The sequence below is a fragment of the Lathyrus oleraceus genome, chromosome 3, assembly GCF_024323335.1.
Source record: "Lathyrus oleraceus cultivar Zhongwan6 chromosome 3, CAAS_Psat_ZW6_1.0, whole genome shotgun sequence".
NCBI classification, from domain to species: Eukaryota; Viridiplantae; Streptophyta; class Magnoliopsida; order Fabales; family Fabaceae; genus Lathyrus; species Lathyrus oleraceus.
In genome coordinates this window covers 239,272,901-239,288,489 of record NC_066581.1, presented here as the reverse complement: position 1 = coordinate 239,288,489, position 15,589 = coordinate 239,272,901, and the positions used below count along the sequence as shown (strand labels likewise).

Below are 15,589 nucleotides of genomic sequence, written 5' to 3'. Positions count from 1 at the left end.
TATTATTCTATTATTTTAGTCACTTAATATTAACTAATAATTCTAATCAATTTCTACAACTCTCTATAATCTTCCAAAAATATCCACAATTACTAAATAGTCATATAACATACATTATCACCAAAATAAATAATTAAAAATATTTTAAATCACCTAAATAATTAAATAAAAATGACAAAAATTTAATTAATTTAATTAATTGAATTTGGGGTGTTACACGGTTTCCCTAGCATGTTCCATTCTTAGCGAGACACAGAATGCCTTGGGTTACCGACATCATAAGAGGAGTCAGGGGATTAGGATTAGACATATGCAATAGGTTATGCTTTTATTTGTATTTTGGGATGTTTTAGTATATTTTTCTATACTTTGAGAACAATTCTTCTAAAATGATTGGGTATTTTTTTAATTAATGCATTACCTTGTTGTAAGATACTCATGTTTATTAATGTTTGAATCAAATAATGGCAATATTAGTCAAATTAAAATGACTTTGGATTCATAAAAAATACAAATTTAGGACAATGTTTGTGCCCAAGAAACATGCATAGAAGATTTCAGAGATGCATCTTCGAATTCACCTCAAAAATATTCACAAAGGCATCCCGAGACTAAATTATGGAAAAAATTGGATTTGGTGCGTTCAAATATGCATCTTCGAAAAAACCTGAGGGTATTTTTGGGTTTTCAAAGGTGCGACGCACATTATAAGGGTGGGAAAACAAATTGCCTATCATATTTGGACTGCATGAATTTGGGTTTAAAATAATCTTCTTTGTGGCCCACAACCTTATTTTTGTTCATTATACAACATTTTAGTAAGAGTTTTTCCTCATTAATGTTATCTTCTATATCATTCACAAGCGTTGACTTTCCCATAATTTCTACCCCCCATGTGACCTTGAGATTTAACGCTGTCAAACTATATGTCCAGTGTGTCGTATGAAAGTTCAATTGTTTCCTTCTTTTCCAACATTTTCTCCTTTGTCTCACCATCATGATGGGATTCCGTCCTTCCACGAAATAATACCATAACCGTTTTCATGTAATCTTCTTTCCCCAAGTCTTTTTCATAGCTTTGGCCTATACTTTCCCTAACAATGGGGCCTTTTATTCCATCTTCTTCTTAAATCCCTTCCCACATGCTCTCTTTATCATCTAAAGTGTTTCAAAATCACCATTGATCCTTACTTCCCCCATCACCTGGAATAATTGTTCTCTTTGGGCCATGCGAATCTTATACTATTTTCACCCTATACACGTTGTTGTTGATATCAATGTTGAACGGGTCATTGAGAGCCATACTATACTTCGTTTTGAATAGGATCCTAGCGACATCCATCTTCGGTTTTAATCTTGTTTCATCATTTGAGCAGACATAAACTCCTGTCGGGCATGTAATGAATTCAAAAAACTTAAGGATTCATGCATGACATGAGATCCCATAACACCATAACCATTGTCCTAGCCATTCATGAGCTTCATTTACTAGAGCCTTCAATTCCCCTTTCCCACCATCTTCCAATAGACATGGATTTGTTCCTAGTGGTGTGACTTTTATTGTGAAGTATCCTTCCATGTAAAATGTTTCTTGTATATTTCATGTCATTCCTGGACTTTCCACCACTCCTACATATGACTTGTTAAATCTTACCAAGTCTTCATCTTCCAAGTTGAATTGCATGTGTGTAAACACTATGTAAAGTTAGACTTAGATAACGTTTTTAAGCGTTGTCTATTCTAGCACTGCTATAGGTATAGAGAACATTTTTTAAAAATGTAAAAGCGCTGGCTTAAATGCACTTTAGATAGTATTTTTTGTTAAAAGCATTGGCTTAAATGCACTTAACCCGACGCTTTTTGTTAAAAGCGCTGACTTAAGTGCACTTTAGGTAGCGTTTTCATTTAATAGTGCTGACTTAAATGAAGTTTAGACATAACTTTTTCTTAAAAGTGCTAACTTAAATGCACTTAACCCAACGTTTTTTTTAAAGCGTTGACTTAAGTGCACTTAAATATATACTTTTGACTTTTTTTTGTTAAAAACCTTGGCGTAAGTTATCATTAGACAACATTTTATGCTAATAAATGTAATCTTATATATACTTTACACAATGATTTTATTTAGCTCAAGTCACATTTAATTAGGAAGCACTTTTATTAATAAGTGTCGGTCTCAAGCAATCTTTAGGAAGCACATTTTTTTTTTGCGTTAAAGGCTAAGATATATTCTCCTAAAATATATAATTATAAAACAATACAAGTGAATATTCATAATATTTTTTTAATATAAAATTTATATTCAATTCAAATATCATAAATTCTATGATTCTCGTAATCATAAATCCATATTGTATCTGATCAATAAAAACCACAAGTAAACTAACTTGAATTTGTATGAATTTCATAATCTCTTTAATACAAATTCGAAGTATATATATCTTTGCTCTTGTCCCGCCATGAATATCTTTTGTGATCGTTTTCTATATTTTTGTTAGTAGTGTGCAGATATTGGTCTAAGGTTGAGTTGTGTGTAGGAATGTTTAGAAATGGAGCAAAACTTCTCACAAGTTGGCTTATGGAATCCATAGCTACAATGTCACGCATCCTGGGCTCATCCAATCAGTTAACAATTACTTATAAATTATTAGTTCTTATTTTTATTTAAATGTATAATATTTATTTTGAATAATATTTATAAAAAATGAGATATTTAAAATTTTAAAGGATCTCATTGTCTCTGCACATGACCACATAAACCACTTAAATAAATAAAACAAGTAGTCAAACATAAAAAAAAACAGTGTACAATTCCTTTTTTTCCAATAAAAGAAAAAGATAATATTTATAATTGATTATGAAACATTGAATAAAAAATAAACTATTAAAAAACTATGATCAGTCAAACGTCATTGATTAAAGAACGCTTCAATAGAAAAAAACAAATCAAAATGTTACATAAATGTCTGAAGAGTTTGTCCACGTCATCATGCCATAACACAAACACAAACACAAATATAAGAGAGAATTTATGTCATTTGTTTTCTAGTTTCTGAGTTTGTTACATTGGTGGGAAGCAAGAAAGTGAAAGAAAATCCAAGAAACTGTTTTTCAGCGTTTCGAATTCAAGAATCATGGCCTCTTCGAGTAGTAGCACACAAGTGACACAAACACAACCACAAGTTCATCCTCTTCGCATTCAGGTCTTCTTTCTTTCTTTTCTTTTTTGTTTTTTCTAATCTTTTCTTCTTCACTTTTTCCATTTCTGATACGTTATAGCGCCGCCATTGTTTCAAGAACAGGCACAAGATTCAAGCTTTACAAACGCAACAACAGTTACAGGACAAGCAGTGAAATGGATTTTCCAGATTCTTTTCTACTTGCAACTGTTGTTGATTTCAGCCTTGGTGATTTTCATCACCAGGTATTATCGTACGTCAGACTCTTCAACAACCCACCACTTCCACCCTGACAAATGGTACCCTCCACTTCTAGCATCAACACTATGTGCAGCAATTCTTGGTTTCACATGGCAATTTATCATTGCATGTTACCCGAGAAAGGCATTCATCGCAGCATTTTGGTTGAGTCCACTTTTAACACTGGCCATGGGAATTCTGTTTATGTTAATCGGTACTGCATGGTATTGGATACCTGGTTTAGTTTCTTTGTTATCTGCAGCGATTCAATCAATGTATGGATTATGGGTTAGTAATAATAACAGATTCAAATACGCCACCGAAATGTTTCAAGATTCAATCTATTTTCCTCCTCCTAAAACCAAGTGTTTCACATTCTTATCCATCATCCTCGCTACCCTTTACTGCTGTTTTCTGGTGTATGGAATCGGAGGCGTAAGAGCTGTCGTAAACAAAACGAAACTAACAGATATTTGCATCTTAGTAATCATTCTGAGCCTTGTATGGACCATGCAGGTTATGAAGAATGCAATGCAAGTCACAATTTCTAGGGTTAAGTATATCTTTTTTACCAATAATAGAGAGATGAAGATTGGAAAAGCATTCTGCGACACAATCAAACACTTAACCGGAAGTGTTTCTCTAGGCTCCATCCTCGTCCCGGTCATCGTGCTCTTCCGAGGCTTCGCGCGATCGCACCATCTCCTCGGAGGTAAAAATGGTGAGTGCATGTTTTCTTGCGATACATGTGCAATGGGACTTGCATCGGTTCTTGTGAGTTGTGCAAATAGATGGGGTTTTGTGCACGTTGGAGTTTATAACAAAGGGTTTGTGCAAGCTTCTTCTGATACTTGGGGGATGTTCGCGAGTAGAGCTGGATTACTGGAATTGATAGATTTGGATCTCACTGGTGCATTTTGTTTCCTGAGTGGTGTTGCAGTTGGTGCAATCTGTTGTCTTGTGAGTGGAATTTGGAGTGTTATAGTGCACAAGGACTATGCCATGGAACTATCCATCTATGCTTTCATCATTGGCTATTTCATTGTAAGAACTAAGATACAATTATTGAATAGAAACTAAACTATCTTTGGTATATTACTTGTGTGACTAACATATGAAACACTGTTGGAATGTGTGTTTGCAGTGTAGGTTGGCGATTGCATGGCTACAAGCATCTGTTTCAGCTTACTATGTAGCCTACGCGCAGAATCCAGAGGACATGCAATTTGAGCAAACAATTAAAGCACGGTTGGAGCAGCTTCGCGCATCTTATCTACAAAGTCCCTGAGATGAAAAAATTTAGGTGAACTTTTAAACACGGAAAGAAAGAAGAATATGTCATCGCGTAGAATAGATAATAGGATACAACACTGATTACTTGATTTAGTTTTTGATGTAGTCTTCATGTATCTGATAAATTCTTTGATAGTGATGTGGTACTTTACTCATCTGCATGAATACAGAAGAAATATGATTTTTTTTTACAGTAAAATTTTGATGCCTAATAAAGTTTTCTTTGTATTAAGACCAATTTGGCTGGTATATACCATAAGTTTTTGAATGTAAGAATAGTACTCTCTTACTAGCACATGCATTTTCAACAAAATTTAGTGACTCATTAGAGGAAACTTCTAATTATTAACTAGCTGGCTCTTACTTTAGGATATTATTTATTCCTTAAGACTCTACTTTAGAGTTTAGAGGGAAGAAGAATGGAGGGTTTTAGAGGGAGGTGGCACATTACCCAAAATGTTTTTAATGACGTTTTTTAACTTTTAATAGTGCTATAAAACGTTATTAAAATACCTGCTATTAAAAGTTATGACCTATTATAGCGCTTCAAAGTTCTTATTTTACATTGTTAGGTATCACTACAAGTTCATTCTTGAGTTTTTTTTTATATGCCATAGATATCATAATTACAACAAAATTGTCTTGTTTGATTGGGCTTGAATTACTATGGCATTAGGTGGGGATTGTTCACTACTGTAATACTCTCAAATCTTATATGAAAAATTGAAAATTCCCTTTATAGTTTAATGATTGAAATCCGGACGCACCACGATACAACAAATTAACAAATCTTTTCATAAAAAATGCACTCTCACCCATATTAAAAAAAGTTCGGATTTGGTAATTCGATTACACCTTTCAAATTTTGGAATTCGAAAACACCTTGCATTGGCAGTACTCTTCATAATCATAAAATAAAAAAGATTGAGAAGTTAGACTTGAAAGAAATGACACTAGATTTATAAAGATAAACCCCCTGACAAAATTGGATTAAAAAATAAAAAATTTGATAGTGCTGGACTTTTAAAAAGAAATGTCAGACGACGCCGAACTTATAAAATGAAATGTTAGACAACGCTGAACTTTAACACGAAATGAACTGCCAGACAACGCTGGACTTTTAAAAAAGAACTATCATGCGACGTTGGGCTTTAACCGTAGGCATCGGTAATATATATTGGCTTCAAACAGAGAGTACCATAAACAAAAACTGGACTTTATGCGAACGAAAACCGAAATATGGTTTAAGGGTGCCAAATAAAAATTGGACTTAGGAGATTGCCTATGAAAACCGGACAATGGTTTAAGGGCGCCAGAAACAAACAGGACTAAGAAATTGCCTTCGAAAACCAGACAATGGTTTAAGGGCACAAAATAACAATTGGACTTACAGAATGCATGCGAAAACCGAAATATGGTTTAAGGACACAAAATAACAATTGATCTTAGAGAATGCATGCGAAAACTAAAATATGGGTTAAGGGCGCCAAATAACAATTGTACTTAAGGAAATTCCTACGAAAACCGGATAGTGGTTTAAGGGCGCCAAAAATAAACTAGACTTAGAGAATTTCTGCAAAAACCAAAATATGGTTTAAGAGCGCCAACATGAAAATTAAACTTAAGGAATGCCTGCGAAAACCAGACAATGGTTTAAGGGCGCCAGAAACAAACTGGACTTTGAGAATTCCTACGAAAACTGAAATATGATTTAAGGGCGCCAAAAAACAAACTAGACTTAACGAATGCCTGCGAAAACTGGAATATGGTTTAAGAGCGTCAAATAACAATTGGACTTTGAGGCCAAGGGATATAAAATAAAAAACAAGACTTGGGTCAGTGCAAAATAAGCGTAAAGTACACTTTAGTAATTCATGATTTGAATTTTCTTTTATGCATGATATATGAATGACCATATACAAATTTTGACATTATGCAGACTGGGAGTTTACAAAGGTTGTTGTGGAAGTTTTGATTCCTCAACACCGAGAACTCGACCAAGTAAATTGTGATAGATGCATTCAAAGGAGAATTTTATCAAGCTTGACAATTACAAATAGTCAAAGGGATCCTTTCGAAGGATCGATGAGTTGCTAGCATGATTTCCCGATACTCGTCTCGAGTTTAACAATTGCTGGCGTGTGGCAGAATTTGCTTGAGAAACCTGAAGGCATGAAGAAGAATTGCCCCTCTGTGGCTCATCTTTCCCCATCTTTGGGTATTTGAAGATGTTTCCCTTAAAAGGAGTTTGGAAGCAACTTTTCATAACCTTGAGGCGGCTTTCCCCAATATTCTAAACTTTGAAGCGGTCTGTATCTGACTAACCAATTCTTAGAGTGGTAGACTTTTGATTGATCGTCGTTTGGAGGGTTGGACCCGTTGAGTTCTTTGTGGTAGCTCACCTTAGTCTGAGTCTTTGGGCAATTTTCTCTCAACTAACTGACTCTTGGGGAGGTCGGCTCAGATTGACCAATACTAAAAGTGATTTTCCCCTGATTCGACTTCTTTCACCTGGTCAAGATCCTCAACCGGCTGCCTTTGTTGGGACTTCTTTGATGTTAAATACTGACTTGCAGATACATTTTTTCATTCAAAAATGGTAATTTTAATGCAGTGATTATGTAAAATTTTGAAATCAAAATGTATTGATATCAATTTGGTGAAATATAGTGAATGGGTCAAAGATCATAACACAATGACGATCTAGCCATTCACCGTGTGCAAGGTGGTGTGATCAAAACAAATAATCAACAAAGATTTTTTGGAGTCAGGTTAATGTTGTAGTATGCTTTCGGAATAAACCATGCCTCAATTAGGTCTTTCAAGGGTTGTAATGTGGCTTGGTTCATAACTTTTGAACAAAAGGATATAAGGCTCAAAATTTAATTGTAACACACACTTTCTTCTTGACGAACTATAGTTCTACATTCGATTAATTCAACATACGCATTAAAATCTCAAGAGAGTTTGACAGTGTAAGTTGAGGGTTCAAGATGAGATTTTCTTGAAATGACAGTCACCTTATTTTGTTGTTGTCAAGAACATTGGTGGCTCTTTGAATTTTGCAATGGTGTTCACCTAGTCTTGATTTTATTTGTTGAGGGTTTGATGACCTATTTTTTATTATCCCTAATTTTTCCTGAATCATTTCTTTGAAGCTTTTGGCCCACTGGGATGCCCCTGATTTTTTCCTGTCATTTTTTGTGGTATTCGACTTAGCGAGCTTTTTCTTTTCTTCTCTTTTATCGTTAATGCCATGTTATTGATTGGTGAGGATCGACCACCATAACTTGTGGCTTCTTCACAAATTCTTCGACAATTTAAGTTGTGTGCAAAGGATGTCATATGATTGATCCTCAGGTGCGATGTTTTCTCTTGCCATTTGAAAGCAAAGTCAGATTAACTGAACAAGCTACCCTGTCCCTGGTTAAGATGAAAGGTTTTAGTTCCGAAAGAAAAACCAACTTCTAGGCTTAAAGTGGTTGATTGGAGATTAACTCCTTATCTCTTTGGTGTTTGGGGATTTGAAAAAATGCCTTACATCATCGATAAATTTCTAATCGGAAGCATATCATAGCAATTATGGGTATTTTGTTTTCGTCATAATCCCTCCAATCTTTGTTTAAACAAAATTTTGATAAAGATAAGTGAATGGGAGAAATGTTTTTTGTTTTTGACATAAATGAAAAATGAGTGAATACGACATGATTGATTCAAACAAATGGATAACCACTTCATTAATATTATCATTTAAAAAGAAAACAACAATGCTTAAAAGCAAATAAACATTCAACATGCAAGAAAAATACAAATGAAATGATGAAGCAGCCAAATGATTGCCATCTTTAGGGAATTGAGCTTCCTTGTCTGATCCACAGACTTTAGGGAAATGACTTCTCAAGCTAGAGTTTTATTTGGTATTTTCAAAATCTAATTGTTATTGGTAACCAAAGTCTAGTTGTCACTGGCATTTTATTTTAAAGTCCAATTGACATTGGGATATTCAAAATTCGAGTTGTCACTGGCGTCATTATTAAATTCCAATTGTTATTGGCATCCTTTTGAAGTTTAATTGTTATTGGCATCCTTAAGAGCCAGTTGTCAATGGCATCGTTTCATAGACCAATTGTCATTGGTATCTCCAAAGTCCAGTTGTCACTAGCATTATCTTCAAAATTAAGTTTTTACTAGTATCATTCCAAAGTCCAATTGTCATCGAAACTCATTTTAAATCCAATTGTTATTGGTATTCAAAGCCTAATTGTCATTGGCATCTCCGAATTCCAGTTGTCACCGACATCATTTTTAAGTCCAATTGTTATTCACATCCTTTCAAAGTCCAATTGTTATTGGCGCAATTTAATGTCCAGTTGTCACTGGAATCGATTGTCAAGATCCAGTTGTTATTGGTACCTAAAGTCCAGTTGTTACTGACATCATATTCAAAAAGTTTGGTTGTTACCGACATACATATTTAAACCAGTTGTCACTGGTGCCATTTTCCAAGTCTGCTTGTTACCAGTATTATTCTCAAATTCCAATTGTTATCGGCATCTAAAGTACAGTTGTTACTGGCACCATCTTTAAACCCAGTTGTCACTGGTATCATTTCAAAGTTCGGTTGTCACTGGCATTTCATTTTCAAAATCCAATTGTTATTGGTACCTAAAGTCCAATTGTTATTGGCTTCCTCTCTGAAGTCCAGTTGTCATTGACACTCATTTCATTTTCAAAATCCAATTTTCATTAGTATATCTAAATTCTAGTTGTCACTAGAATTATCTTCGAAATCTAGTTGTTACTGGTATCATTCCAAAGTCCAGTTGTCACAGGCACTCATTTTAAATCCAAATATTATTGGTATTCAAAGCCCAATTGTCATTGGCATCTCCAAAGTCCAGTTGTCACTGGCTCCAATTTTAAGTCCAATTTTTATTGGCATCCTTTCAAAGTCCAATTGTTATTGGCACGGGTTAAAGTCCAGTTGTCACTGGCACCCTTTTAAAGTCCAATTGTTATTGGCACGGGTTAAAGTCCAGTTGTCACTGGCACCGATCGTCAAAATCCAATTTTTATTTATAGCTGAAATCTGGTTGTTATCGACATTCATGTCTAAAGTCCAGTTATCATTGGCACCATTTTCAAATTCTGGTTGGTACCGACATCTATTTGCAAAGTTCAATTGTCATTATCATTCAAAGTCATGTTGTCACTAACGTTATTACCTAAAGTCCAATTGTTATTGGCACCATCTTTAAATCCAGTTGTCACTAGTGTCATTTGTAAAGTCCACTTTTTATTGGCACCATTTTCTAGTCCAATTGTCATTGGCACATTTAAAATCTAATTGTCATTGGTACCCAAAGTCCAATTTTTATTAGTATAATTTCCAAAAGTCCAGTTGTCACTGGCGTTAATTTCTTTAAGTCCAATTGTCATTGACATCGAAACTCCAGTTGTCACTGGCGTTATTACCTAAAGTCCAGTTGTTACTGGAACCATCTTTAAATCCAGTGTCACTGGTGTCATTTGTAAAGTCCAATTATTATTGGCACCATTTACAAGTCCAATTGCCATTGGCACATTTAAAATCCAATTGCCCTTGGTACCCAAAGTTCAATTGTTGTTCGCATCATTTCTAAAAGTCCAATTATCACTAGCGTTCATTTCTCTAAGTCCATTTGTCTTTGGAACCTTTAGAGTCCAAATGGCACTAGGCTCATCTTTGAAATTCTAATTGTTATTGGCACCGATCTATTAGAAGTTGGTTGTTACCAATGCTTACGGCCATAGTCCAACTTTGTTGGCACATACAGAGAGTTTGTTACCATGTGTGTCCTGATGTTTCCTAGAAACTCATGTGTATGACTCTTCATTTTGAGGAATTCCCAGAAGTTTGGTAGTTGTTCTTGTTTAAAAAGCTCTAATGTTTTTATCTTGATTGAATTCTTTGTTAAGAATATTCAAAGCCTTATGTATGGATGATTTTCTTGTTAGAAAATTACTGAGTTTTGTCTGGGATGATTTATTTGTAAAGAATCTATAGGTTTCTTTTTGTGTGGATGACTTTCTTGTTAGAAATGTCCCAAGTTTGTCTTGGATGAATTCCTTGTTAGGGATCTCAATCAGTTTGATTGGATGATTTTCTTGTTAGAAAATCCAAAACTTTGTGTTGGATAAGTTTCTTGTTAGAAATCTCCTGAATTCTTATATATTCTAAAGTGTCTACATGTCACCTCTAACCAATTGATAAGACTCACTTTGAATATTCCCAACAGTGTCGTCAACTGTCGTAACTCGAAAAAAAGAATACAACATTACAAAGCGCAATCGCGCGCTCGTGGAATGGAGTAGCAGAGTCGCCACCGAAATTTATTTATTCCCAAAAAAGGGAAGGGAAAATATTGATAAAACCCCTAAAAGAACGACTAAGATATGGTCGTCGCAGGAAAATTGGGTTCGGGAGTCTATTACGCAAGGCAAAGGTATTAGCACCCCTCAAGTCCATTTACTCAACAAGAACCTTTTAGTTAGTTATGGTATTAGTGTTTGCTTTAAAATGTTTGGCTTTCTTGAGTTATTAAAAGTTTAAAATAGAAAAAGAAAGGGGTTGCAAATTTGTTTTTTATTAACGTGCCTGGCGAGATTGTAGGTCTCGCTCCTATGTATTTCCAGGTACGATGGAGAACTCAAGGCTACGTAGTTCTGGGTAGAAAATATTTATTTGTTGGTCGATTTTAGTAAAATCTATTTTGTCACAATCTATGGAAAACCATTGCTTTCTACCCAAAAGAAGTGGAGAAGGGGACGTTTATTTCCGGTTGAATGGATAAACATATCAACATTCGTGGGAAAACGTTGTTAGCTTACTCACCCATATAAGTGGACGAAGCGTTGTCTTGCATCGTCTCGAGACGAAATACCTTTCTTTTGTGAAAAAAGAATTAAAGATCGCTCGACGACCAGAAAATGAGTTTGATTAGTTGGATGTCTTTCTGGGTGATGACGAGAGTTCGGATGGTCGAGAATTACATCTCGTATCCCATCTCTCGGGAGCTTGTGGGCAACACAATGTTCCTTTTTCATATTATTTGTGAAAGGAGTCTGATATTTTAAGTTTTTTTAGGTTTATTTAGAAAATGCACTCGATGTTGATTGAGGTTTGTTTTGCATTATGGAATTGCTTGGAGGATGATGATTGTTCGGATGGTCGAGAACTACATCTCGTATCTCAACTCCCAGAAGCTCGTGGACTACACCTCATTCATTTCATCCGATTTTATTGAAAGTTTTGTATAATGATTAATTATTTTTTATTTTAGTTTGGGAAAAGAGCTTGACTAAAAGTGATTTTCCCCTGATTCGACTTCTTTCACCTGGTCAAGATCCTCAACCGGCTGCCTTTGTTGGGACTCCTTTGATGTTAAATACTGACTTGCAGATATATTTTTTCATTCAAAAATGGTAATTTTAATGCAGTGATTATGTAAAATTTTGAAATCAAAATGTATTGATATCAATTTGGTGAAATATAGTGAATGGGTCAAAGATCATAACACAATGACGATCTAGCCATTTACCGTGTGCAAGGTGGTGTGATCAAAACAAATAATCAACAAAGATTTTTTGGAGTCAGGTTAATGTTGTAGTATGCTTTCGGAATAAACCATGCCTCAATTAGGTCTTTCAAGGGTTGTAATGTGGCTTGGTTCATAACTTTTGAACAAAAGGATATAAGGCTCAAAATTTAATTGTAACACACACTTTCTTCTTGACGAACTATAGTTCTACATTCGATTAATTCAACATACACATTAAAATCTCAAGAGAGTTTGACAGTGTAAGTTGAGGGTTCAAGATGAGATTTTCTTGAAATGACAGTCACCTTATTTTGTTGTTGTCAAGAACATTGGTGGCTCTTTGAATTTTGCAAAGAAGTGGAGAAGGGAACGTTTGTTTCCGGTTGAATGGATAAACATATCAACATTCGTGGGAAAACGTTGTTAGCTTACTCACCCATATAAGTGGACGAAGCGTTGTCTTGCATCGTCTCGAGACGAAATACCTTTCTTTTGTGAAAAAAGAATTAAAGATCGCTCGACGACCAGAAAATGAGTTTGATTAGTTGGATGTCTTTCTGGGTGATGACGAGAGTTCGGATGGTCGAGAATTACATCTCGTATCCCATCTCTCGGGAGCTTGTGGGCAACACAATGTTCCTTTTTCATATTATTTGTGAAAGGAGTCTGATATTTTAAGTTTTTTTAGGTTTATTTAGAAAATGCACTCGATGTTGATCGAGGTTTGTTTTGCATTATGGAATTGCTTGGAGGATGATGATTGTTCGGATGGTCGAGAACTACATCTCGTATCTCAACTCCCAGGAGCTCGTGGACTACACCTCATTCATTTCATCCGATTTTATTGAAAGTTTTGTATAATGATTAATTATTTTTTATTTTAGTTTGGGAAAAGAGCTTGACGTTGGATCAAGCATTTGATTAGTGTTCGCGAAATGGTTGATAAAATGGTTTGAAATGGTTTTTAAAAATAGCTTGACGTTAGATCAAGCATTTGACTTGCATTGCAAGATAGTTTGAAAATGATTTTGATAAGTTTTTAGAAATTAATTGGAATTGATCGTTAAAGATAATGGATACTAATAGTAACGCAAATGGTGTGCAAATTGGATCGCAAGGGGGTGCAAGTTCAAGCGTAATGATGCGGACTCAAGCACAAGGTGTAACCAAAGGCCACAAGTATCGAATAGAATATACATACAAGCATTCAGTAATGATAAAGGGATACAAGGGAATACACAATATCTACATCACACATCCACTGGGGGTTAAGGGTGTGTGTTATGGTTCAAGGGGTTGTGACGAAAAGGAACAGTGCGGTACCAAAAAAATGAGAAAGGTTGTTTTCCTCAATTTCTTTTTTAGGGAGCCACTCGTTACCCCCCCCCCCCCCCCCCCCCCCTCTTCTCTCTCTCTCTCATTATTTTTTTTTCTTTTTAAAACCCAAGAACCACTATATGATATGTTGCTTTTTTTCCTATTAATTTCAACTTGTAAAATTGAGTGAGATTGTGAGCAATGCAGGCGCCGTGTGGGAGTAGTGGCTTGGTTTATCTCCTTTTCTCTTTCAGCAATATTTACTATTTATATCTATATTATTAGGGTTGCTTAATTTTGCAAATGACAAAACGACACTTTAGTGGAAAATAAAATAAAATTAATTAAAATCAATAAAAATAAACATATTAAAATAATAAGAATAAAACCGAAATAAAACTACAACTAATTCTATTTAATTATTTCAAATATTTTGAAAAAAATAAAATAAAAGGATTCAAAATGAATAAAATCCGGCCGCCAGAATGCTCAAAGGATTAAAATGAATACGCTAAAATGATCAGCGCGAAATAAACTTCTAGAAAACAAACAGTTTCTAATCAAATTTTGAATTAAAAAATGATCGGTTAAAAATGCTCAGTTTGATCAAAATGCGACCGTAAAAGGAGTCGAAAATAATAAAAATGAGCACGCTAGGTTAAACTACGCGAACTGTAGATCAATAAAACTGACGTATGCAAGCTCGATTTTGAAATTTTTCGCTCTCTAATTTTATGTACATTTGAAAATTGATTCTATTGCATTGTCTGTAGATTTGAAAATTTATTCTTGTAGAAATTTTAAGCATTACGCAAGAAGAAATGCATGTTATGCTATGTAGATGATGCGAATATTATGATGCGTGTATTGATTTATTTATTCAGGGTCAAAATTGGGGTGTGATAACGAGGACTTGAAAGACGTCATATGGGATGATGTTACGGTATTTTATGATTTATTACAAGTATGTATGATTATTTATTTATTTTTGTTTAATACTAATAACAACAGTATTGTGTAAACATTGGTGGTGTTTGATGTTAATCCAGATGATAGTATGATGAAAAAGAAATTGCTTACATATATTGGTGAGCGTTTGAGGGACTTTAAGACACAACTCACCCATGATTATATTAAAAACTATTTAAAATAATTTAAAAATAAGCAGAAAAGAGAAAATTCCTAAAAAATATCAAATGATAAAATAAAAAATATTAAAAATCATTTTTAGAAACTAGAAATTAAAAGGAGAAAAATGCAATTGGTCTCATATTTTTTGGATCAATAATGAAGGAGTTATGAATTTTTAAAAAGAAATGGAATTAAAAGAAATAAAAGAAATTAAAATCAGAAATTAGAAAATGGAAAATGCGTGGACCGTTTGATCTGAGCTCATTAATTGAGTTGGCAAATCATGAGGCTCACACACGCGCGCCTACCATGTTCCTTGGTCAACTGAAGCGTGCCATGCCATTAAATAAGTCATAACCATGAACGCATGAGATTAGATCTGGAAAAACAAATGGAAGGCTCGGATCTAATCTGGAGACCAGATGGTGGCCAGCGCCATCGTCTTCTCCGGCCAGCTCCAACGAGGTTCAAAAATTGCAGAGAACAAAATGTGCATGAAAAGCCACGATCCAGGTATCAATCGAAAGCTGGGGTGATGTACATCACCCCTGTACCAACCAAATCCACTCTAGGTTTCTACATTAAGAGAAATCAGAGATGGAATTTATGTGGTGTTCACATGAACTTAATGGATTTTGAAAATTCAAGGCTCAAGAATGTTGCCTCTATGCATAGGACTTCAGATCACACAACAACAACAAGAAATAACTAGTATATGAGTAGATTCGAAGAAATTAAAAGCTGAGGTAAACCTCTGATTTGCAGAGCTTAGAGTCACAATTCCTTAGTGTTAATGTTTGTAGTTTGTTCCTTGGATCAAAGGGAAGAAGGCTAAGGAACTTTAGATCT

General features: G+C 34.7%; 1 protein-coding gene across 1 annotated transcript; it reads left to right on the top strand.

Annotated features, from left to right (window-relative positions):
* Positions 1–3,062: 3,062 nt before the first annotated feature.
* On the top strand, positions 3,063–4,851 carry LOC127129113 (protein PNS1). Its single transcript, XM_051058411.1, has 3 exons — positions 3,063–3,203; positions 3,303–4,463; positions 4,564–4,851. Exons 1-3 carry the CDS (start codon positions 3,135–3,137, stop codon positions 4,705–4,707), a joined length of 1,374 nt encoding a protein of 457 aa, XP_050914368.1. The 5' UTR covers positions 3,063–3,134; the 3' UTR covers positions 4,708–4,851.
* Positions 4,852–15,589: the final 10,738 nt, after the last annotated feature.

Excerpts from the sequence above, each read along its gene's own strand:
- LOC127129113 (XM_051058411.1), top strand. The coding sequence starts at position 3,135 with ATGGCCTCTTCGAGTAGTAGCACACAAGTGACACAAACACAACCACAA. Across the intron at positions 3,204-3,302 it reads TTCATCCTCTTCGCATTCAG|GCACAAGATTCAAGCTTTAC; the intron begins GTCTTCTTTCTT and ends TTTCAAGAACAG. Across the intron at positions 4,464-4,563 it reads TCATCATTGGCTATTTCATT|TGTAGGTTGGCGATTGCATG; the intron begins GTAAGAACTAAG and ends GTGTGTTTGCAG.